This window comes from Leucoraja erinacea, chromosome 18, assembly GCF_028641065.1.
Source record: "Leucoraja erinacea ecotype New England chromosome 18, Leri_hhj_1, whole genome shotgun sequence".
NCBI classification, from domain to species: Eukaryota; Metazoa; Chordata; class Chondrichthyes; order Rajiformes; family Rajidae; genus Leucoraja; species Leucoraja erinaceus.
Genome location: NC_073394.1, coordinates 30364545 through 30390955, shown reverse-complemented (window position 1 = coordinate 30390955; position 26411 = coordinate 30364545). Strand labels below are relative to the sequence as shown.

At 43.8% G+C, this 26411-nt stretch overlaps 1 protein-coding gene and 1 long non-coding RNA gene across 8 annotated transcripts in view; one reads left to right on the top strand and one right to left on the bottom strand.

The window, feature by feature from the left end:
• The window catches only part of LOC129705868 (uncharacterized), a 28656-nt gene extending 15793 nt beyond the window's left edge, over positions 1–12863 (bottom strand). The window contains exon 1 of one of the 3 annotated variants that reach the window (XR_008724974.1): positions 12563–12863. This is a non-coding gene — a long non-coding RNA (uncharacterized LOC129705868). Of the gene's footprint in view, positions 1–5382; positions 5693–11001; positions 11133–12562 lie in introns of those variants that run through there. The other 2 variants (XR_008724975.1, XR_008724976.1) reach the window with 2 other exon arrangements.
• The window catches only part of mdka (midkine a), a 62387-nt gene continuing 47173 nt past the window's right edge, over positions 11198–26411 (top strand). The window contains exon 1 of one of the 5 annotated variants that reach the window (XM_055649724.1): positions 11198–11216. Coding sequence is in view for 3 of the 5 variants with exons in the window: in XM_055649719.1 (XP_055505694.1) it covers positions 11882–12051 (170 nt within the window). In the remaining 2 variants the exon portion in view is untranslated. The other 4 variants (XM_055649723.1, XM_055649720.1, XM_055649719.1 and 1 more) reach the window with 4 other exon arrangements.

The following is a 26411-nucleotide window of genomic DNA, read 5'->3' as shown; positions in this document are numbered from 1 at the left end:
TCATAATCATTCAGCTGCAAACATGGAAAGTGACAGATCAAGTGTGAAAGCATATTGTGGAAAGCAAATTGTTACAAAGTATTGATTTGCTATTTTTCCTCTGAACTATCGATTTACCCACTATTCCACTTCAGCATATACTCTGACTGAAATGGTGATGTTTACGAGACTCAAGACTCATCAGAGTCTGCTTCGGCCAAATCTAGAAGGGAAGGTGGATAAAAACCTTTTGAAACAAAGAGAACATAACACATCCTATGAAGGGACAAGGTCCACATTACTCAGCAAGGTTCATGTGTTGGGACGTGCAGACAAGTTGAAGACAAGAAAGTGGAATTTGGAAAAGTTGTGAATCTGTGCAGTTCTAACAATGGGCTTGTGAGAGTTAGTGAAGGATTCGACCACTTGATCTCAGTTTAAAATGCCCACAAGAATAGGAAGATTATGGCTGTGAACATACTCCCAAGTGAGTCTAACAATGGTTGAAGAAGAACTGCTATAGTGTTTGAATTGTCTGAAGATGTGTCTCGACCCAAAAGGTCACCCATTCCTTATATCCAGAAATGTTGCCTGTCTCACTGAGTTACTCCAGCATTTTGAGTCTCTCATTACTGTGTGTTAAATCAGCACGATCAACACTAATATAGCTAGGGAAGGTTGAAGAGAATTTGCAGAACAGCGAATCAATTATATGAGCAAATTTGTAAATGCTATTACACTCATCTGACCCTTTTCTTTAAAGGTGTAGTCAGTGTCATATTGTAAATGAAAATGATGCTTCTGATGATTTATTTGATCATACATGCTCCATGTGTGCATGTGCATAAACCAAGCTGAGCTTCAGGTAAGCCAGGCACGCCTGTTAGCAAAGATCTTCGCTATAAGATCTTTGCCTGTTAGGTCCCTCTGTATCTCCCATCTGTTGTACTGCACACTTTGAATATCACTGTACTGAACTCATGGAATAAAACACTTCATTCCACTTTATTTTCTTGGATGCAAACTTTGATGTCCTACAAAATTCCTTGCTATTTGTTTCCAAGTGTGTCCTGTATTTAGTTCTCTATGTATTTTAATGTGTGTTTGTGGTATATTGTGAAAACATTCTTCTATCTCAAGCAAGACTGGTAATATTGTGCGGCACAGTGGGGCAATGGTAGATTTGCTGCCTTCCAGCACCAGAGACCCGGGTTCGATCTTGACTGCGGGTGCTGTCTGTACGGAGTTTGTACCTTCTCCCTGTGACCGCGTGGGTTTTCCCTGGGTGCTCTGGTTTCCTCCCACAACCCAAAGACGTACAGGTTAATAGGCTAATTGACCCTAGTGTGTGGGTTCGTGCTAATGTACAGCGTGATCGCAGGTCGGTGTAGACTCGGTGGTCGAAGGGCCTGTTTCCACCTTGTATCTCTAAATATTGTCATAGAAACTCCAGATCAAGATTTATATTGATCCACATTATCCAAACCCATATGGACTCCTGTTAATCTTTAACTAGTATAAACAGGAAGGCAGATTTTGAAGAAAGATTTATTTGCATTAGTTTCATTGTTGCCAGGGTGTTGGAACATTGAGTGAACTCTGTGATTGCATAGGTACTGTTCAAATATCTCCCCAACATATTAACAAATGGATTAGGTTAAATAGTTAAAGGCATATATACAACAGCATAGTATTTATTGTCTCTCTGTATGTAATAAAACATGGTGGAACAGGTATCACTCAATCAGATTCACAACTGAATGGTGCAGCATGAGAGAGTTGAAATAAAAGAATGCAGTGTACCTGTGTCTTACTGGACTTGTGGCTAGACAGAGCTATTGATAAGGACACACGGATTATGCTGACCAAATAAAATATTCAGTTACAGGGTGAGAGCAAATGGGATCAAGTCGCTGCAGGAGTCTGCGGACACGTGATGCATTCTGGTCACCACCCCGGTTACTAAAGAATAATCAAGTCGTCAAGTTTACGGTCAAATGCACAAGGCCAGTAAGGTACAAGTACAATGCTGCAGCATTACAGACTTGGACAACACACAAAAAACATACATTATTCATAAATTACACACAAGTTACACATGGAATTCTGCACAACAGTTTCTGCACAAAAGATTGTGCAGAAAATAAGTTATCTGTGTAAAACACAATTGGAAGACAAATCCATGCTAGTGCAAGGGGTGGACCTTATTGTTCTGTCGTCAAGGTAGAGTTAGGGTCGTGCAGGTTGGTTAATGACCCTCGATAGTTGCAGCAAGGTAGCTGTACCTGTATTTGACCATGTGCAGCTTCAGGCTTATGTACCTGCCTCATGGTAGCAGTGAGAAGAGGGCATGGCCTGTATGGTGGGGATCCTTGGAAATAGATGCTGCATGTTAACGGCAGTGCCTCATGTAGATGCTTTTGATGGCGACTAGGGCTGTGCCCATGATGGACTGGGCTGACTCCACCACTCTCTGCAGCCTTTTGTGTTCTGTGTGTTGGAATTGCCATAGCAAGTAATGCTGCAACCAGTTAGGATACTTTTGGTAGCACATCTGTAGTGTGTTTGGAGACAAGCTCTCTTTAAACTTCTAGGAAAATACAAGCCCTGGTGTGCCTTCTTCAAGATTACTTCTATGTGCGAGGTCATCCGAGATGTTAGTGCTGATGAATATGAAGCTAGTAATTCCTTCCAGGACTGAAAACTGACGTGGTGTTTCAACTTCCCCTTTCTGAAGTCAATGGTTAGTTTAAGTCAGGTCAAGAGAGTTTATTGTCATGTGCCTCGGGTAGGACAATGACATTCTTGCTTGCTGCAGCACAATAGAATATTGCAGGCATAAATACAGATCAGATCAGTGTGTCCATATAACATAGAAAATACATCTATACACACATAAATAAACAGATAAAGTACATTTTTCCAGGATTCTATTCTATTCTTCCAGGATTATTCCATCTATGTCTATGGAACTGATTCTCTACAATGCTGAGACCTATATTCTGCACTCTGTATCTTACCCTTTGCTCTATCTGTTGTACTTGAGTTTGACTTCATTGTATTCAGTTACAATATATCTGATCTGTGTTGGACAGCGCGCAAAACAAAATCTTTCACTGCACCTCGGTAACCATGACAATAATAAACCAAAACATTCTGACATGTAGATGGAGAAATAAGAAAGGGAACTGAAAAATCAGAAATTGACTACATGAAGGTGAGAGTAGGGTACACAGTAGGATAAAAGTTGATCAATTGGTTTGGTTAAAGGTGAAAGAAGGCATGGCAGCATTACAGTAATGCATCATGTTGAGGGGTGTGTACCTGAGAGGGACTAAATCAAGGAAAGTTTCATATATATATACAACAATGATACTGGAATTGCGTGGGCACATATGGTTTATGTAGAAGAAATGAGCAGTGTCCAAGTAGGTCATGCCTTTAAAGCACTTCTGAAATTATCCCACAGTCCATGCCAGGTGTGTAATGTAATGGGGAACTTGGAAATGATGTTGTTCCAAGCACCTGCAACTTTTGTGCTATTTGATTGTTAAGATTACTGATTTGAGAGGTGCTGCAAAAGTCTTGGCAAGTGGCAAGAGTGCATCCTGTAACTAGAACACCCTGTAGCTGTGGTATGTTGTTGATTGAAGGATTCAATGCTTGAAAGAGTTCTGCAGAAGGTGTCCGAATTGAGTAAATCAATCCAGTCAAAGAGACGTTGCTTTCAAATGCTTATTCCAAGATATTGTAAAATGTGATCCGAGTACATTAAATGCACGTTCAACATGGTGTGAAGCCAACTTGGGATTTGCTTTGTTATCAAGACCGATGACTGATGGCTTCAGCAACGGGCAATAAAGATGGCAATGCTTTATAGGCACAAGCTCTACTTCTTGAGTACATTATCCATATCTAATACTCATATAACACATAATATATAACATATAATCATATAACACTCATATAACATACAGCACAGGATCATGCGGTTCACCTGACAGTGTCTAAGTTGAACATGATACCAGAGTATACTAATCACCTTTGCCTGCACGTGATCCATGTCCCTGCATTCCCTGCATATCTATGTACCTCGATAAAAGCCTCTGAAACGCTACTCTCATATCTGCCTCCACTACCGCCCCTGGCAGTATGATCCAGGCACCCACCACTCTCTTTGTAAAACAACTTACCTTGCACATCTTGTTTACATTTTTGCCCCTCTAACATTAAAGCTATGTCCTCTGGTCCATGGATTGAGGAAATATTTGCAAATGGTCTCCAAGACAATGGTGAACTCGGTCTACATAGAGGATTTAACACTCATCATGAGATAACAAAAAGCAACTTTGAAAAATAGCTTTCTATGAGAGTTTTAGCTCCACTTTCCAGTTGAGCTGCACACCGATGTAAAAACTTTTCCTACACGATTGAATCAGTTGCGTCATTTCCCTGGGTGACTTCAATGGAATGTAAACGGGTGGATGTATAAAGTGAGACTGACCCAAACCAGTCTGCTTTCTACAATGCGTTAGATACTAAGTGCTGGAGCAGGACTCATCCCAGCTCGTGGAGAACATTCCATCTGCAAGGCATTGGTCACAAGTTTGACACAATTCAGGATATAGCAGCCCACGTGATTCACAGCCTGTCAAGCACCCTAAACATTCACCCCATCCCACAATGGCACATGCAGCCGCAGTATGTCCACAGCACACAGTTAGTAAAGTCACTGCCTCACAGCACCTCAAACAGACAGTAACACCCATCCTGTTGAACCACCACATGCAGGTTCCTTCTCAATGTCCTGCACCATCCTGACTTGAAAGTCCATCTACAACTGCCCATCAAGTGTTCCTCATTTAGATCCACCCAGTGCTTCCATCTCCAGCTTCTCCCCTCACCTCTTCAAACTGGCCATCTCCCCTCTACACCCTCAGTCCCGGTGCAGAATCTCGACCCGAAACATCAACCATCTCTTTTCCTACATAAATGTTACCTGACCCACTAAATTCCTCCAGAAGTTTACTTGGAGCTGTGGAAATACAAATACACCAGCCCTCACCCATCGCCACTGGAACCCCTTCCCCAATAACAGTCTGAAGAAGGGTTTCGGCCCGAAACGTTGCCTATTTCCTTCGCTCCATAGATGCTGCCGCACCCACTGAGTTTCTCCAGCACTTTTGTCTACCTACACTTTGTGAGACCTGTCCTCATAGTAGCTCACCCACCACCTTTTCAAGGACACAAGGATGGCCGATAAATGTTCCCTCACCAGCAAAGCCTGGATTACCAAAATATTAAATAATAAAAAGTCACAACAACAGGTCTCACATCAAAATATAAAACTATGTCCTTGATGCATCCATTGAAATAAACATTGAGTGATTTAAATTAGGTTACCTTTTTCTTTCAATCCACACTTTCTCCTTTGGCTGTACTTGGCATGTTTTGCAAAAACGCCTGACAAATAACGTGGTGTGGGAGAGAGCTATCCCACTTAATGAGCCTCAAAACCTGACCCTCTCAACATTGCCCACAGCGCCAGTACTGACCCTGTTACGATCACTCGTAAGCTTTATTTCCTGTTTCACAGACACCAACTGAAAGCACATTTTGTTCCTACTTTCTTTGCCAGCCTCAGCTGAGTAAATGTCCTTGCTTTCATTGCACGTGTAATGTTGTTCCGCATTTTGCTGTGTTGTTCTAAATCTTTTCTGTGCTCTTCCAAACATGACTTGTCAGCCCTGGTGGAATGGTGAACTTCCCATGTATTCCCATGTATTGTAAAAACAAACGGAGCCCAAACCAGAAATGTCACCAACCCACATTCTCCAGAGATGCTGCCTGATTTGCTGCCCTAGCACCATGTGTCCTTTCCCATTTATTGTCCCCTGTGCCCTTTAGTAAGCACGGACAGGCCATGTTCAGGGTAACTAGATGCAAAATAAAGATGGCCCTTCTCATCTACCAATGCTGTGGCTCTGCATAGATGTTGTTCTTGCTTGAACAAGATGAATTGCAGCAATATTGCAGCAATCCTGACATCTTCTAGAACAAGTGGTCACAGTTTAAGGATAAGAGGGAAGTTTTTTAGGACCAAGATGAGAAAATCATTTTTTACACAGAGAGTGGTGAATCTGTGGAACTCTCTGCCACAGAAGGTAGTTGAGGCCAGTTCATTGGCTATATTTAAGAGGGAGTTAGATGTGGCCCTTGTGGCTAAAGGGATCAGGGGGTATGGAGAGAAGGCAGGTACAGGATACAGAGTTGGATGATCAGCCATGATCATATTGAATGGCGGTGCAGGCTCGAAGGGCCGAATGGCCTACTCGTGCACCTATTTTCTATAACCGCGCTGGTGTGGGTGGAAAAAAACATTACGGGAGACCATCGTCACAAAGTCCATTTCATATTCAATTATTTTTCGGGTTCCCCTCATTAAGTAAAAATGTATTAAAAGAAGGAGATGATGCTAAATCTCAATTAACTCCTGTTTATGCTCAGGTGTATCATTGCGCACTATCATTGCGCACCATGCCTTTGGAAGAATGTTAAAGGCTTTGATAGCAAAGTGACCTGGAATGAGAAGACCACGTGTGGAAAGACTGAAGAGCTGGTGGAAATCTAAGACTATAGAAATTTAAGGTAAATTTTATGAAGTTTTTAAAATAAGAGGGTCTTTGATAGGGAAAAGGATGGCTCAACAGATTGGAAAAGTATTGATAAAGTTAAAGGGAAGGAGGGCACCGGAGATGTTACAAAAGTTTGCTGAATAAGAAAGGGGACAGAAAGTTTATAAAGGGATAAGAGTCTAATATCAGGCAACATGGGGTCCAATTTGAGAAGAGGCTGGCTGAATACAGAACTGGAAGTGTTATATCTAAATACATGCAGCATACAAACCAAGGTGGATGAGCTTACAGCGTAGAGCGAAATTGGCAGTTACGACATTGTGGGCATCACAGATTCATGGCTGATAGAGGATCTGAGCTGGGAACTGAATATCCAAGGATACACATCCCAACAATAAGACAGACTGGTGGGAAGAGAGGTTGGGATGGCTGTGTTGGTAAGGAATAAATTTCAATCCAATCAGAAGACGTAGAATCCTTGTGGATAGAGCAAGTGTAAAAATCCCCTGATGGGAGTTATTTTCAGGCCTCTGAATAGCAGCCAGGTTGGAGGGTACAAATTCCATTAGGAGATCATATAGACATGCACTGTCAATTGACGTTACATGCCAATGTTACAGAGGTCTTGGAAGATTTCAATATGCAGGTAGACTGGGAAAATCAGATTGGTACTGGATCCCAAGAGAAGGAATTTGTAGAATGCCTTTGAGATTGCTTGTGGTGGAGCCCACAAGGTAAAAGGCAACTGGATGTTGCATAATGAACCAGATTTGATTAGGGAGTTTAACATTAGGAAACCCCGAGGAGGCAGTGATCATGATATGATAGAATTCAACCTGAAAGCGGATTTATTGGTATTATTGTTCAGTAAAGGTAACGACAGAGGCATGGAGAAGGAGCTGGCTAAAGTTGATTGAAATGGGTCCCTAGCACGAATGACAGTGGAGCAGGAGTATCTGGGAGCTAGGTGACATGGCATTAGAGGCAAGGTACTAGCACGGATAGAAGATTGGCTAACTGGGAGAAGGCAAAGAGGGGAAATAATGTGGACCTTTCCTGGTAGGTTGTTGGTGACTAGTGGTGTTCCACAAGGGTCACGTTATTTATTAAAGATCTGGAAGATGGATTTGATGGCTGTGGCCAAATTTCTGGATGATTAGAGGGACAGGTAGTGTTGGGGAAGCAATGGAGTTTGCAGAAGGACTTGGACAGGTTGGGAGAGTGGGCAAACAAAAGGCAAATGGAATACAGCACAGCAAAGTGTACAGTCATTTGGTATGCGGTAAAATAAATACAGGCGTAGACCATTTACTAAATAGTGAGAGGGTTCACAAATTAGAGGTGCAAAGAGTTTTGGAGTGCTAATGCAAAATCCCCAAATGGTTAATTTGCAGGTTGAGGTGGGGGTAAGGAAGCATTCATTTTGAGAGGACAATAATATAAAAGCAAAGATGTAATTTTGAGGCTTTATAAGATGCTGGTGAATTTGGAATATTGTGAGCAATTTTGGGCCTCTTATCTGAGGAAAGATGTGTTGACTTTGGAGAAGGTCCAGAGGAGATTTACAAGAATGATTCCATGGACGATTGGGAATTTTTCCAGGAGGGATTCAAGTATGAGGAGCGTTTGATGACTCTGGGCCTGTACTCGCTGGAGTTTAAAAGGATGAGGGGGAGAGGGGGTATCTCTTTGAAACCTACCTAATAACGAAAGGTCTAGATAGTGTGAGTGTGGAGAAGATATCTCCACTAGTGGGAAAGTCTCGGAGCAAAGGGCACAACCTCAGAATAAAAGGACGTACCTTTAGAATGGAGACGAGGAAGAATTTCTTTAACCAGATAGTGATGAATGCGTGGAATTCATTTCTACAGACAACTGTGGAATGCAAATTACTGGGTATTTTTAAAGCAAAGATTGAAAGGTTCTTGATCGGTAAGGGCATCAAAGTTTACGGGAAGAAGGCAGGAGAATAAGCTAAGAGGGAAAGATAGATCAGCCATGATCGAATGGCAGAGCAGACTGGATGGGCTGAATGTCCTAATTCTGCTCATAGGTCTTATGTGAGAAACAGGATGGAAACAGGTTCTTTGGCCCATCTAGTTCACACTGACCATTGATCACCTATTCATACTAGTTCTATGTTATCACACTTTCTAATCCACTCCTGACACATTAGGGGCAATTAAAAATAAAAAGCCAATTAACCTACAAACTTAAATGTCTTTGGGATGTGGGAGAAAACCTGAGCACCTGGAGTAACCCATGTAGTCACAGGTAGAACGTGTAAACTTCACACAGGTAGCACCCGAGATCAGGATCAAACAAAGGTCTCTGGTGCTGTGAGGCAGCTGCTCTACCAGCTGCATCATTGGGTCACCCTGCTCAAAAAGCAGTAAATGTGGGATCAAGTAACAGATAGAACACGCAACGCGGATGTAATGGAAATGTATCTCAACAGAAAAAAATGAAACTTGTTTCAGACATAAACCAAGCCTGCAATGTCCCATCTTAAAAGGAAGTACAAGCACCCTGCATTCCAGCAAAACTAGTAATCGTGGCACAGCTCATCCAAGTTTAGTTTAGTTTAGAGCTACAACTTGGAAGCAGGCCCTTTGGCACACAGCGTTCACACCAACCGATGATCACCCGTACACTATTTCTTTCCTACACACCAGGGACAATTTGCAGAGGCCAATTAACCTACAAGCCCACACATCTTTGGAGTGTGGGCAGAAACCGGAGCACCTGGAGAAAACCCACACAGTCACAGGGAAAACAGGCAAACTCCATACAGACAGCACCTCTAATCGGGATCGAACCCGGGTCTCTTGCACTGTAAGGGAGCAACTCTACTGCTGCACCACTGTACTGCACTATTTTACGCTATCCTCCAGCAGAGAAAGGAGCAACCTTGCATTGTTATCAAGTCAAGTCAATTTTATTTCTATAGCACATTTAAAAACAACTCTCGTTGACCAAAGTGCTTTACATTGGTGCAGGTTCTAACGTGCTACATACAGTGGTATATGGATCTAACAATACATACATAATTACATACAGTGCTCCCTCAGAGGACCTCAAGAAACGCTTGTGAGTAGAAGTAAGTTTTAAGTCTAGGCTTAAAAGAGTTGAGGGGGCAGTTCTGATAAGAGGGATGCTGTTCCACAGTCTAGGTGCTGCAACCGCAAAAGCGCGGTCACCCCTGAGCTTATACCTGGACCGCGCGATGGTCAGTAACCCCAAGTCGGCCGACCCCAGGGACCTGGAGGTGGAATGGGTGGGTTAGCAGATTGATGATGTAGGTGGGGGCAAGCCCGCTTTGTAAACATAAAGGAAGAGCTTGAAATTGACTCTGAACCGCACTGGGAGCCAGTGGAGAGAAGCCAGAATCGGGGTGATGTGGTACCTTTTTCGGGTGCCCGTCAGAAGTCTCGCTGCCACGTTTTGGACCAATTGCAGGCAGGACAGGGAATGATTGGCTGGTGCCAGTGTAAAGGGAGTTGCAGTAATCAAGGTGGGAGGAGATAAATGCATGGAAGATCTTTGCAAGGTCGTCAAATTGGAGGACTGTGGCCTCATGATGTTCCCAAACATCTAGCAGCCAATAAAAAAAAGCTGATTTGGTGATGGCATTGAAGGGCAAACATTGGCCAGGAAACTGGGAGGAACACTACTTATTTGGATGAAGATGCAATCATTTGCCTCTATCTGAAGGGTTGTGTGACCTTTCCCATTGGTCTGGAGGGCAAGGAAAATGGGGTCTCGGATTAGTGGCCAATCATGCAAACTGCATCTCCAAGAAATACAGAGAGGGTTGTCCCATCATGAAGAAATTAAATCTAAATGGAGTTTAAAAGACTGAGGGCAATTGCTACTGAAACATGCAAGACACTGAAGGACCATGATGTGGTCGATGTTGAGGTGTTTTTTACTCATTGGAGAACTTTGCACGGGAGGAAGATAGTTCTAAGCTTAGAGAATGGTCAGTTAAAACTGATGCGTGTAGAAACTTCTCACAGAGGCTGGCAAATGTCTGGAAACCTGGAGGGTTGTGGAGAAAATATAATTCTAAGTATTTAAAGATAAAGTAGACGAAAGATTGGGATATTGAGTAGACGAAAGATTGGGATATTGAGGGCTACACGGAACTTGCACAAAAGAGCTGAGACTGTGGAAAGGCAGAGCAAGTTTTATGGGACCGACTGCTACTCCTTTGGGGTATGCATCGTGCTGCAGGGTCACCTTGTACGCTAAGCTAAATCCTTCCAGCTGAATCCAGGCGATAATCCAATGGTGCCCGCCTTGTTACTCAGAAACAACCTTGCCACCGAACGCCAAAGTATCTGAAACGCGCTGACTGACCAAAGGCGACTCTCGGGTCACTTACCCCCTCTGGTAATGGTTGGTAATTGTCCTTATCTTACATTGAGAGAAAGAAAAAATAAACCGAATCTGGTAAATGGCAATATCGATCGGTGCAGCGGTCAGAATATCAAGGGATGCAAGGTGGCCGAGAACAAAGGGATTGCTTTGTGCAATTAGTTACTCGCAAAGATTTTTTTTAATCAAAAGTTAACACTTTTCATCCCGTTGTTTTGAAAGGTAAGTTTCTATCACGTGAGCGTGACGTCGCTGTAGGGGCAATGTAAATGTTTTTTCCAGCTCCAACTAGTTTCAAAAGACTTAGAGGGAGTGAAGAGGCAGAGACGAGCACCGGGAGTCTGAGCTGAGACAAGGCAACACATTATCCTACAAAGTAAGTCAGCATTCGGGCGCTGTGTGCGTGTGTGAAATAAATGCATCTCTATCTCATAAAGAGAAAGCTGAAGGAGTCTCTGAGTGGTGGTGGGTGGTGGGAAGAGAGAGGTTACATTGTGTGTGGGTGCGAGTCGACACTGGGCAAGTTTAGCATTGAGGAGCACGCTGTTGCTGTTGGAGGGTAATATGATGGTTAAGATCTTCCTGGGGTTGGACATTTGAATGGGAATCTGGGAAGGGAGGAGAAAGTTCTCTCTCTCTGACAAGGGACCTTTGGGCAATACATCGTTCCCCTTTTTTTCACCCCCCAAGGAATTCCTGTGGGAAGGGTGGAGGATCGGTGAGCGCTGCGGTAACAAGTGGTGGACAAGTGACTGGTGGAGGAGCTTTTGTTTTAGTTTTTCGCGGCTCCGGTGTGCGTAATTTTATTAGAGAGTTTATGAAGAGTTGCGAAGTATCTGGCACTGGTGGTGGGCTTGGTGTCGGGGTCTTTGATACGGGCAGTGGGGATGGTGCAAGTGGCGAGCGGAGATTGTCTCTCTGTGTTAGTGGGGTGGCGTTCGGGCGGTTGCAGAGGGGAACACGGGGTAAGTGTTGGGGCAAAGGAGACTGCAGAGGTTGGATTATTGAGCAAGCCACAAAGGTGTTGGAGGAACTCAGCTGGTCGGGCAGCAACGGGGTAAGGAATCGATAGGGGACGTTTCGGGTCTGGACCCTTTTGCAGATTTGCACAAAGTCTCGACTCTTGAGTATTGGGACATTGGGCGCAACGATTCAACTTGGAGGAATGGGCTGAGGAAATAAATGTGGGGTCCCGGGGCGATCAACGGGAGGATGTTTCAGCGTCACAAGGGAATTTGTGGGAGGGAAATGTCTGCGGGATATTAGGTGGGGAGCGGGGGGGTCGAGATCGTGGGATGAAAGAATCCAGTTTGGGGGATGAGAAGATATGAACGGGTTGAATGGAGAGTGGGAAGATGAAATAGGGAAAGGTTTATGGAGACGTTCGGGATGGCTGGGAGTTTTAGGGTCAATAACAAGGGGCGATGCAGGTGGTGGAGTGAGTACAGCACGGTCCTATCCCGCTCCCGTCCCGGACACTTGTTGTAATTTCTTTGCAAGCTATTTTCTTCGGGCTACAGAAGCCCGTGGGTTGGCTGGCGTGAATGAAGGGAACTTTAGACGCCTACCTTCCCCGGGACGCGGTGAGGAGGACAATTGGGTTGAAGTTATCTACGGTGTTATTGGGGATAGACTCTCGCCAACCAAGGAGCTGAACGCCGTCCTCTTCCCCCAAACCATGCCCGGTGGTCTAACCCAGAGCCCGGTGGTCTTCTGACCCAAAGACGATTAGTCGGGGGGATAGGGCAGAACAAATGGCGGGGCGAGATAAGATCGATGGATTGGGGTCTTAACGGCGAAAGGGAGTTACTGGAGAGTTGGAAATCGAGTAGGGAGGGGAGACGGGAAAGATTAGGAAAATATGACAAATTGGAGAGGGGAATTGGGAGGGGGGGGGGGGGGGGGGGGGGGGGGGGGTTGAGGGATTGGGAGATGAGTTTGACCAGAGGGGAATGTCCCGCACATTGAGGTGACCCAACCCCTGATTATAAACAGCCTTGGGTGCGGTACTGGAATTTGGGATTATTGAGAAATTGGGAGACAACTAACCAAGCAACGTTAGGAAATATAGAGAGAGTGTGTTTCTGTAAATACTGGGCATTAGTTTCACTCAAATGGATGCCTGTGATGCTGTTGGTTTAGATTAAGAAAGTTACCTCAATCGCTGACTGAAAGTGATGCCATCCCATGGCACTACTTGGAGAAAAATATTCAACCCTCCCCATCTCAGTTAATGTGCTCCCATTGTTAGTTTTAGCACCATCCTGTGTAATTTGCCTTCTGAACTTTCCTATGTCAAAACTGTCTCCAGTTTGCAAATGATAAAACAATCTAAGGTGTGAAACTACTTTGAGAAAAGAACAAGCTGAAAACCCAACTCCTTCTCTCCAGAGTTGCTCCAGCTTTTATGTGTCTATTTTAAGCTTAAAAAAAATCGTTCTTGCCAATTATCTTCCTTCCAACAGTAGAAATTGGTTTGTCCTCCACCCCCAACTTGGGCTAGGAGTAGTAGTGTAAGTGGCAATTCACTGTTGCCCAATGATCATCTTTCCAGAACACACTGGGTGCATTAAAGTCTTGAGTGAGCACTGTGGGTGGTGAGTAGTAGTCTCTCCCAATGCAGCCTCATGGATGAACAGAATGGTCCTACCCCCCAGCACTGAGCTGTGACCACTGGGCACATCAGTGACCTGTCGTGAACACTTCTTGGTGGAGTCGTCAAGGGAAGACTGTGTTGTGGAAAGCTGAAGATTGGAGCAATTTTTAATTTAGGAATACACCATTTAAACTATAGCTGTGGCTCTCTGCAGCCAGATGGAACTGGGGCATTGCATTGTATGGCAATGCCATACTGGCATTGTATGATTAGGGAATAGGAAGGATTTGGTATTTTAGACGGCACTCTTCATGATCTCAGGATATCCAGATCAATTCACAGCCAATGGAGCCCAGATACTGTGTAAAGCAGGATTTAATTATGTCCCATTGCGAGTTTTTTTCCCCCACTGTTGAGGAAGGCAATTGAGAGAATTCTAGCTTTGTTTTAACTTCATAGAAAATCTCCCACTGTGTTTGAGAAACATTACTTTTTTTTTAAAGTGCAAGCTGTAAAGTTAAGTTACGGTCTTTGAACAAAAGGCAAGTAAACAGTAATAAAGTCTGTGGATGTCACAATTAATTTGGTGAGTAATTCTGAACAGCCTGCTTTAAAGTAACACTTTCTGTCAAATTAAACTCATGGACCTGTGGTTAATTAAAGACTGAGGAACGTTTTAAACCGATGATTTACATTTTCTCCCCAGGTTCAACTGAGGGGGTGGACAAAATTGCTCACAGAATTGGATTCGGGTCATTTGGAGGCGTCTGATGAGGCAGAGTTTGACACCTTGTGTTTTTTTTTACCTCAGTGGGGATCCTTGACCTTACGTAGGCATGGTTGTAATTGGGAACATGCTGTTAAACAGAGATAACTGCAAAAATAGCTCTCAGAAATCCTAAATCCTCTTTCATATTTGCTCAATTTCTAACACTCTAAATGCTCATACAAATTGCGAACATCAAATCAATTGGTATTTGGAATGCTTTCGCAGTACCTTGCAAATCCTCGTAAAACATTGATGATTTGTATTTCTCAAGTTGGGGGAAAACTGCAGAAGAATTAACTTTTGCTAACTGCTTCAGTTTATTTGAGAAAGTGCTGGGCAGCTAACTCCGTGCTTGTCGGAAATGCAAGTTGGAACTGGATTGAAGCAGAACCAACGGCATCATTTGCATCAAAGAGTCTGCCAGCCAGCAAAACTGTTCTTCTCACTCTCTCACCTCCCCCCTCCCCACTCAGTGTAACTCTAAACCCTTCGTTTGCATAGCCCAAGTGTTCCTTGCAATGCAGGCAGAATGTGTTTTGTTTAACTTGCTTTCTAGCAGTTTACAGCACTGTTGCAGTTTCAGTCTAATAGGTTGGTACTGTAACTTGTGCTGTTGAGGAGAGCCTCTCCATAATGAGGTGTTGGGAGCCAAGCAGTGAAGATGACCTTGCTCGCGGATGGCATTTATTTCAGAATATATTTTGTTGCTTCCTGTAACTGGGAACTGCTCTGTCAAAGTACTCTTAAGGGGAAAATAAAACTGTGTTGCCTTGAAACTCTGCTGAGTATCCATTACTTCCCCTGGTGAGCATCAGATGAAATTATCTGGTGCAAAAAACAAACTAATTATTTTCTGATTTGTAGGTTGGGGATCTGCCTCTGTTACATCCACCCTTGCGATTTTTCAACGAGACGGGCTTCCATTTGTATTTCCCGAGATTTGCAATTGAGAGCTTTGTTATTTGGGGTATGGAGGTGGGGATATTTTTTTCCCTCTCAGATGTGTGGAAAGAACAACAATAAGAAATTATTTTATCATCCGTTAATGGTAATCGTCCTGATATCTAGAACCTGCTTCCTGTTTTGAAGCCTGTCTAATTGTATGAATGGCTAAACAAGGTACTTGGGATTGAGAAATGTTTCCAACTCTTAAATTCGGAGATAATTATCCAACTTGGTGTAGATACAGTAGGATAGAATGTAAATTTGCAAATTCTACCCTCTTCCTCATAATGGTTATTCAGTGGGTTTTTTTAAACTCTCGAAACTGCAATCTTGAATTGTTAAGCACTTGAATGAATTCCTGCTCTCCACAACTCTCCTGACTGACTTTGATTTGCTGTTAACTTCTCCCAGCTAACAATGATCTATTCTACATTTTCCTTGATTGCCATTCCCTTTGTTCTATTTCCACCCCTTGCGTTTCCTAATCTATGATCTCCCTCTGCCCTGACATCAGTCTGAAGGAGGGTCTCAATCTGAAACATCACCCTTTCCTTTTCTCCAGAGATGCTGCCTGTGCCGCCGAGTTACTCCAGCATTTTGTGACTATTAGCTGATTGATTGCTGGAGGCAGACTCATGAGTAGGCCATAGACTCTTTTTTTCCAATGCAATGTGTGAGAACATGCAAAATGAGCATGGAGAACTTTGAGCTATCTCTCTGGCTGCACAGCCAAGAATGGAGGAATTGCAATTAACATCCCTCCTGCATCGGAAACTCGTATCTGTCTGCAGGTTGTGGTAATGCAATTTATAGAACCCCTTCCTCAAAAGGGCTGAAAATCTTTCACTCTGTGAGGCAGCAGGTCAAAGGTTAGCCCACCGATGGTTGGGTAGACACTCTGCTCCAAATTTCCCAGCCGTTATCAATCCACCATCTCATGAACGAGCGAACATCCTGGCCTCCCATCTACCCCACTATCTTGAATCAGACTTTACTGAACTTTATCTTGCACTCAACATTATACCATTTATCCTGTATTTGTACACTGTGAACGGCTTGATTGTAATCATAGATGGTATTTTCGCACGACTAGGTAGCACGCAACATAAAAAGCTTTTCACTGTACAGTATACGTGGCAATAATATAACAAAGCTAAACTAAACTAATATGCTGCCTTCCTGTGCAGAGCTGTACTGAGTTTATCTGTCCTTTTGCAACTGATCTCCAATCTAAGCTTCTTTGCTGTCATTAACATTATGTAGAGGGGGTTTGTGTTTGCAGCTCAAACCAATTTAATGCACTAGTCTGGACCCAGCCCATTGCTACGGCGTGAGACCTCCCTTGTAAAACGCTCTATCTTCCCGTCTTAGTCATGCCTTGACCTCGAGCCCTTGGCTCATATTTTCTGAGAAGGTGCACTGGGGTGGGAAATACAGCTGCTGTCCTCTGCAGGTCACTTGATGCTGGTGTGTTTAAACATGGCAGTAGAGATTTAACTATGTTGGGAGTTTTTTTGGATTGAAAGTCGCCTCATTCCATCAAGGGAATAAACGACGGCAGTGTAAAATGCCACGTGAAGGGGCCCTCTTGACTGGTGTATGGAGCAAGAGGTGGTAACTTGGTCAAGAGTGTCTCTGTGTGTCTCGCTTGTACTGGAATGGCATCCAACAGCAACCCAGTTGGAGATTGACTAGACCCCTCAACGTCCTCAGTCTTGGATAAACTTTGTCTTGATTTATGCATCGCTCATAAAATTGTGCAGTTGCAATCAATTTGGCTTGTCTCCTCAATAATGGAAACTGAGTGCCTCTGCAGTGTGTCATCCCACTCTAATAGTAAGTTCCATGAGAAAGAATGTTGCAGACATGGAGTTTTCTGGGTCTACCCCAGCCCTTGGGATAATCCAAATTAGGCTTGATCTTCATGTAGAAATGTCAGTGTCATAACCGTTTGTGGTATATTTTGTAAATGACTGATTAGACATTTCTATTCGTTATTCTATTGTGATTCAATGATCCTTCGTTCCTATGATTCTTCACTCTATGATCCATTCTATTGTGAGAGTGCATGTCTCAGTATGTATGTTCTGGCAAGCTGCCTCGCAAGAGTTTTCCCAGCTGACTGTGTCCCCTTTAAAATTCTGTCCTCCTCAGCACTGGCACTTTCACATTGCTGGTCTGTAAGCCTCTTTGTTTACATCTGTCCAGGAACCAAAGTGCTTTCAATCCATGAGCTAGGATTAGGGTTGAAAGGTTGGCATTGACATCACTGGCACCGCGGGGGTTGCTTTTACTTTATAAAAAAAAATTAAAAAAAGTAAAACTAACTCCCCTGGGAGAATTATCGATCCTTGCTGGGAAAATCGAATTGCTCTTTAGAAGGATTAGAGCCTGTGCGACTCGTCAGATCGAAGAGCAGCACGAGGTTTCCATACGGAAAGCCTGATCGGATTATATTCATCGGCTCCCAAACAAAAAGTTTCATTCAAAAAGCAGCTGCAAGATTTTAGAGATGTAATTTTGATTAAAATAAAGGCTACCTCTTCTCCCCTCTCCCATTGGCCAAAAGGTATAAAACTGTGAAAACACACACCTTCAGGTTAAGGGACAGTTTCTGCCCAGCTTTAATCCGGCAACTGAACCTTCCTGCCAACAACTAGAGAGCAAGTCTTAAGTTACTATCTCTCTCAGTCGAGAGACTTGGACTATCTTTGATCGGACTTTATTGGACTTTATCTTGCACTAAACATTCTTTGCGTTATTCACTTGATCATGTACCTGTACAATGTGGATGCCTCAATTGCAATCGTGGATTGTCGTTACGCTGACTGGTTAGCAGGCAACAAAAGCTTTTCCCTGTACCTCGGTATATGTGGCAATAAACTAAACTCAATTTCCAGAAGTGCTAGAATCAGGAGTGCTAAGTAAATGTAGCCTCGATTGACTTGAAACTTTTGAACTGTGGCTGCTTGAAATGTCATCGAGTGGAAGGTGGGTGGCATCAACTCGTGCGTTTCACTCTCTTTTAACCACTTCAGTAACGTGCTGTCCCTAACCATGAATTTTGACCGTTTAACACTTCAGATCAGTAGAACCCATTTGCAGATAACTTCTCCCACCAGCAGAAGCAAACAGTTGAGGTTGAGTGTGTTATCTCACAACGCATTTCAAATGGCTACATTGTTTACTTACACCAGAGAATCCAGCCATTTGGCCCCAAGTTTCCCTGCTGGTGTTTATTCTGACTTTGTGCCTTCTCTCACTTTACTCCATCCAGCCTTTTCGACCTGAAACATCAACCATTTCTTTCCACTCACAGTTGCGGCTGAACCTGCTGAGATCCTCCAGCAAATTGTTTGTTGCTCTGGATTCTAGCATCTGCAGACTCTTGTGTCTCCATTTTACAGATCCACTCTGCGCCCTGCCTCATGTGTGATCTTTGTTTGCTCTTAAATGCAACAATCACTTAATTGGTGGTACAGTCCATTTCCAACCATTTCTTTAATAAATATATATATCAACTGAAATTCATTTTGGCTTTCTGTTAAAATGTGGCACTTCAGCAGTGGACCGGTAAAGCTTCCATTGTACTTGGGTTTAGTTTAGTGCTTTACTTTAGAGGTACAGCGTGGAAACGGGCTCATCGATCCACTGAGTCGTGTCTGACCAGCTATCGCCCCATACACTAGCACTATCTGACACACTAGGAACAATTTACAGAAGTCAATTAACCTACAAACCTGCATGTCTTTTGAATGTGGGAGGAAACCAGAGCACCTGGAGAAAGCCCACTCGGGTCACAGGGAGAGTGTACCGTAGACACTATCAAACCCGGGTCTGGCAACAACGCTACTGCTGCCCCACTGTGTCACCATGCTGACTTCAGAAGTGACTGTTATTTAAGTTAAGAAAGCTGTTAGGATTTTAAACAGAGAAACAAGGAATTGCAAATGCTGGAATTTTGAGTAAGAAACATGAAGTGCTGGGTCAGCAGCATCTCTGGAGGACAGGGGTAGGTGACATTTCAGGTTGGGACCCTTCTTTAGATTTCTTCTGGTTTTTAAAATTTGGAACAAAATTGGCCACTATGAAGGACAGTGGCAAGCTACAGAGGGGATTTTTACTTGCCCTATCGTTGGGCAATACAAGTTGTGGAAAACCTGTGGATGACATTTTCACCTTGTGGGTTCATCACCATACAGGCAGATGCGCTTAGGGTGTTTCTTCTCCAATTTTAAGTAACCCCCCCCCCCCACCTCCCATCCTCATCTCCCTTTCCTGTGCCAAACCCCTATAAGCACACAGTTCTCTACCCGCCCCCCGCCCCCCCCCCCCCCCCCCCCCTCTCCTTTCATCTATATCCCTCTCTCTGAATTTACATTTCACTAATTTCCTTCATTTTGCCTCCTTTCCACCTCTAGCCTTTGTCAGTTACTCCACCCAGTGCTGGAATAACTCAGCAGATCAGGCAGCATCTCTGGACAACATGGATAGGTGACGTTTCGGGTCAGGACCCAGTCTGAAGAAGGAGGCCGACCAGAAGCGTTCTCCAGAGATGCTGCCTGACACACTGAGTTACTCCAGCACTTTGTGACCCCACCTCACTAAACTTTATCTTGTCCCCACATCTCTCTTCCAGCTTTCTTTCCGCTGCTACAATCAGTCTGAAGAAAGGTCCCAATCCGAAACATCGCCTATACCTTTTCTCCAGAGGTGCTGCCTGACCCTCTGAATTATTCTGGCATTTAGTGTTTTGCTTTAAGGAAGGAAGTAAACTGCTGTCGGAAATAAGAAAAACAGTTCACACGTTCCTTTTGTCCTTTATTGTCATTAATCTGGGGGGAAAGGGTTGAAGACCACTGTGCAGAATACATTTCAAAAAGTATATTGGGATCATTTGCCCAACAATATTAGTCACTTTGTGGTTACTGATCAGAAGCCCAATTGAACACTTTTAGAGTCCCATTTACCAGATGCATCAGATGGGGCTAAAGGATTGTGACTCAAATAGTTTTGAATCTTGCTTTTTTTTTGTTTAATTTAGTTTTCAGCTGCCAAGCAAGGAAAGCGTGAAAATTAAATGATGAATGTGTTTTGTTGAGAGATTTTTGGTTGTTATATAAAGTGACTTTTTAATGGGTCTTGGGCTTCTATGTATCCGATTTTCTCTTTCCCCTCCGACCCCCACCAACTCTCCAGAGACCCCGGTGTGTAACAGAAACGTTTCTGCTGACTCCATATGGAATCTCTCTCGCATCAGACAGGTTAATCCCAAGGAGTTGAGTGAGAAGAGAGTTGTTTTTTTTTAAATACTTAAGTTAAAAAAAGGGGGTTAGTGTTAGGCTAGATGTGATTTTTTTTTTTTTTTTTTTTTTTTTTTTTTTTTTTCCCTTTTTGTCTTTTCTTCCAGCTGGGTGTTTGGGAGATGCAGATGTTAACAATTGCCAGTTTATAACATGTGGCAGAATACACCATTACCTTGAAGTAAGGCTGAGTTAATCACTGATACCAAAAAAGATCCTCCCAAGATCTGTTTAATTGCTGCCGCACGGCGTCTCCATCTAATTCTTGAAACTATTTAACTTTGTTACAATTGTGAGGCGTTTGTTTGTCCCGCAGTGATCAGCATTGTGATCTCTGAAGCTTTCATTCTGTAATCAAGAGTGGAGCCCACAACGAAAGGGACAGTATTTTTGTCTTCTGGGAAGTCACGTGGTTTGACCGTTGACCTTTAGTCATTTGGCTGTGAAATTAAATAAAATGTCCTTGACATCCTGGCTGATTTTATTTTATTTTTTTTAAACCAAATTTCTCATTACGTTGCAATTGAATTCCTTTGTCTTCACTGGGACTGATGACTGGAACTCCCAGTCCAACTGCATGGTGGGAGAGCTTTCACCAAAAGGACCACAATGATTGAAGGGGGGGAGGGTTCATTATCATCTTCTCAAGGGTAATTAGTTATGGGCATAAAGTTCCAGCCTCGTGAGGTAGCATGCAAGCTAAAGGAGTTTTGGTGAAAGAACTTCCTTTCTTTTGGGGAAATTAAAATACTGCTATAGCATGTGGGTGACTCAAGTGCATATTTTTTACAAAATCATTTGAAGGTTGATTTTATAGTTTGCCTTTTACATGCTTGACCCACACAGGAATCACTGAAGGGTCAACCAGTAGGAATGTAGGACCAGAATAATATATTAGCCACAATCAATAAGGATGGAAGATTTATTCAGTAATATCATTGGGTTTTTTTAACAATTTGTCTCAAGAACTATCTATACGGGCAGTGTTTCTTTTCATTACTGCGTTTTATTGGAAACACAAGCTAAAGTTTAGTTTAGAGATGCAGCGCGGAAACAGACCCTTCAGCACACCGAATCCGCGCCGACCAGCGATCCCCGCACAATAACACTATCCTACACACACTAGGGACAATTTTACAATTATACCAATCCAATTGACCTACAAACCTGTACGTCTTTGGAGTGTGGGGGGGAACCGAAGATCTTGCAGAAAACCCACGGGGAGATCGTACAAACTCCGTACAGACAAGCACCCGTAGTCAGGATCGAACCAGGCTCTCTGGCGCTGTAAGGCAGTAGCTCTACCGCTATGCCACTGTGCGCCCCTAAATTCTGAAACTGCAACAGTAGGATTGAGTTTGCTGTTGTATATGCATCAGGAAAGTTCCAACCCAGTCCTGGAACGTAAGCACTTTGCTACCATGTCCATGTTGTTAATGGTGGGATGGGCCAGGAATATGTCACTCAATCAGTGTTGTTCTTGTGAAAAGTACGGATCTCTCTCTATGGGATAGGGATAATTGTACCTTTCTGTAAGGAAATGCTTGTCCGCCAAGGAGTGTGTGAGATGATTTCATGCATCTTAGAGGTGATTGTAAAAAGGGACACAGAAAATGTGTACATACTTACCTTTATTTTAGTTCAGAGTGTGGAAACGGGCTCTCCGGTCCACCGAGTCTGCGCCAACCCGCAACCCCCACGCATCAACACTATCCTATACACTCAGGACAATTTTTCATTTATACCAAGCCAATTAACCTACAATCCTGTAGATCTTTGGAGTGTGGGAGGATCTTGGAGAAAACCCACGCAGGTCACGGGGATAACTTACAAACTCCGTACTGACAACCACCCGTCAGGATCGATCCTGGGTCCGTGGCGTTATAAGGCAGCAACTCTGCCACTGCGCCACCATGCTGCCCGACTGGATTTAAGGTAGTAGGAATTAATAAATTCACCTTTCCGAAGGTTTCATACATACAAGGCCAATTTCAGCAGTCATGTTAATAAAGCCTTCCCTAGGAGGTCTGGAGATTTGAGGTAATTCCCAAGCTTGGAGCTACCATCTGCACAAGATGTTGGAGGAGTCTGATGCATTGGTGCTAAAGTTACTATATCAATATCTTTCCATTTCGATTGTTGGTGCTGAGGATTCAAAGGTTGCCCTGAGATTTTGTGGGGGGGAAAGAGGGGAAATATTATCTGATTTATCTTTATTCCAGCAATGTTAAATGCAAGCTGGGAAAATGCACTGGCCTGGCAGTCCTTTGCCACTGTTGGGCTACATCATGCATTTGCTTAAATATAATCAACGCCAGAGACCTTGGTTCGATCCTGACTGAGGGTTCAGTTTAGTTTAGTTTATTGTCATGTGTACCGAGGTACAGTGAAATGCCTTTATTGCGTGCTAACCAGATTACTGGTGCTGTCTGAACGGAGTTTGAACGTTCTCCCTGCGACCACGTGGGCTTTCTCTGGCTGCTCTGGTTTCCTCCCACACTCCAGAGACATCCAGGTTTGTAGGTTAATTGGCTTTGATAAAATTGTAATTTGCCCCCAGTGTGTAACATAGTGCAGGTTTCGGGGTGACTGCTGGTCGGCACGGACTCAGTGTGGCGCGATGGGCCTGTTTCCCCATATTATCTCCAATGTGAAGAGTAAACTAAAGTAAGGAAGCTTTTTTAAACTTACAAAGTAAAATGTGTCCAAATATTGAAGATTTGACCATTGCTGTTTTTTTCCATGGGATCAATACAGAGGTGGGTTTCTTCTGTATGCTCCTGTTTCTTCATGGCCTCCAATGGGTGAATCAAGGAGGGGAATATCTTTATAAATGGAGTCTGGACGTTATGAGATGGATCTCAGGAAGCATTTTGCAACCCAAGAATAAACAAAAGCTCAACCCCTCTTCATGTGGGTCAGTTGGGTTTTTGAAACCACAATTGGAGATTTTCATCAGGTGAGGTGAATGAGTAGATGCACAGGATGATGAAGGAGCTCAGATCAGAACCGGTCTCATTTTGGGTTGACCAAAGCTTTGTGTTTAAGAGGTCATTTTCTGAAAACCACACACTGATATTGTTAACGACACATCTGCGCACCAGACACACCGTCTTCTAGACATGTGTATTGCTGTCACCTGGTATATCCTCACAAGTACAAAGTTCTAACATGCACTTGAGAACCGTGAGGTATAGCGCAAGCCGTGGTCAGCGGGACAAGACCTGCTTCGATGTATGTTAAAGGGCGGAGCATGCCTGGGCAGCTGCTGGAGCATCCTGGAAGTCCATCTTTCTCCAGGTAGGTGCCTTCTTTATCTTTCTCCATTAGAGCTTTCTTTCCACCTCCCCTTCACTTTGATGCTGATATCTTCTCAATGCCACCCATGCCAATCCCCTCTCTAAAATTCCTCCCAGGTATTGATCCCCTCACACCCACTGGTAATCCTTTCCCTGATATCCATGACCCATTCCTCACCATTGCTTCATCCCCTGTCTCCAACCTCCACTTGCTGTAGTGATGGCAGATCACACACAATGCCTGACACTTGTATGTGATAGAACATCCAAGACAGTGGGTTATTCAGCAGGCCATGCCAAGGGATGGCACCTTAATACAGGCATCAGTGGGGAGCGTAGTGGCACAGTATATTGAGTTGCTACCCCACAGCTTTCTGATCCGGGTTCAATCTTGACCCCTGGCGCTGCATGTAAGGAAATTACTTATCTGTGCCATGACTGTGTGAGTTTCCTCTGTATGCCCTTGTTTCTTCCCACATCTCTGGAACTTTCAGATTGGTGCATCATTTGGGCTCTCTAAATAGCACGTGATGTGTAGACAAGTGGGAATGTGGAGCTGATGGGAATGTAGGGAGAATAAAATGATATTGGTGTAGGATTAGGATTGACTCAATCTGTTAAAGTGCCAGTTTTCATGCTGTCCTCTCTCTGCATGGCAGGAAATGCACAAGTGGTAGAGTTGCCCTCGTGTTACTGATTTTTAAAAGGGATGGATGATTTTTAAAATAAATCGAACTGTCTATTTTGGGGGATGTTGATGGGACAATGGAGAGAATTAAATGGGACGATATAATGGCCATTGATGTAGACTTGGGCCAAAGTCTACATCAACGGCTGAGCTCCAGGGAGGGTGGAAAGGTTTTGGAAGTTGAGATTTGGAGTGTGTAGTCTGAAAACTGCTTTAAAATTAGTGAAATCCTGGCCTGTTCTCTCCCTCTCCATCTGCCTCATCTCACCCTAGAGTTAAAAGTAGAGTGGAGTCTGCCACTAAAGGCATCAATAGTTTTAATGCCTGATACATAATGCATTCCTTGTCTGAAAATCATTGTGCACAGTCGAACATTGAGGCTGTATAAATGTGTTATTAGTTTGGGGCCGAAAATTGATCTTTACATGCTTCTCGTTTCACGGTCTAGGTGATGCATTCTTTCTACCTTAAAACTGATATTAAGTACTAAATTTAGTATTTCTTCACTTCCCTAACTTGCTGTAACCCACCTCTTGAACCTCGCAGGTGTTCCATCTCATTATGGACCCTCCTGCCTCTAAACATGACCATTTTCAGTAATATGTGATCCAGTTTTGATTTTGCACTAGGTGTGTCGGGCAGCATTCCTGGAGAACATGGATAGGTGGTGGTGAGCGTTTGACGGCATTGGGACTGTACTCGCTGGAGTTCAGATGAAGGGGATCTCATTGAAGCTCATTGATGCTATAGCCTCCGAATAAAAGAACATACTTTTAGAAAGGCGATGAGGAGGAATGTATTTAGTCGGAGGGAGGTGAAGTGAAACTGTGGAATTCTTTGCCACTGAAGGTTGTGGACACCAAGTTAGTGGATATTATTAAGGTGGAGATTGATAGATTCTTGATTAGTACATGTATTGGGGGTTGTGGGGAGAATGGGGTTGAGAGGGAAAGATAGATCAGCCACAATTGAATGGCAGAGTACACTTGATGGGCTGAATGGCCCAATTCTGCTCCTACAACTTGTGAACAAAGGCTCCCATTAATAATCCCGATCTTTTCACCAGCGTGAAAGGCTTTCTCTCGTTCAATGTGTGAACTGTGGTGGATCGCCAGAAGAATATCGGGGTGGTCAGTGCCATGTTTTCCAACCATGCACCTGGCTATTTCATGGTGAAGGAGCCCATTCTGCTTGCCAATGTCCTGTGAGCTTGATTACTGGGGACAAGGGCAACCTTTGCCTCCCATGACTGCCCACTGCTGCTGAAAACCAATACAAACATGCTGGTCTCCTTCTGATGCATTGGGTTTTATTGTCTGCACCAAGGCATGGAGGCCATATCGTGGAGCCTCACTAGAGGATAGGCTGAAGGAGATCTGGAGCCCGAGGGCCACAAGGCAGAACCTGGAAGGAAACACGAGCGAAAGGAGCAGGAGGAATGAGGCAGCTGCAGGGGGGATGTCCTTGCTCAGCATCCACTGACCCATTTCTCAGCAGAGGAGGAAGGCATTGACAAAATAGGATATGTGGAGAGAAGACAAAATGCTGGAATAATGTAGTGTGCGTTAGGCAGCATTCCTGGAGAACATGGGTAGATGATGTTTCAGGCAGGGACTCTTCTTCAAACTCTTTTCCTCCTAAGGAGCCTAAACTCATTAGGCCCGATGTAAGGCTACTGATCTTCTCCACACTCCACACCCCATTCAACATAGTCCATTGGTACACAAAAATGCTGGAGAAACTTAGCGGGTGCAGCAGCATCTATGGAGCGAAGGAAATAGGCAACGTTTCAGGCTGAAACCCTTCTTCTGAAGGGC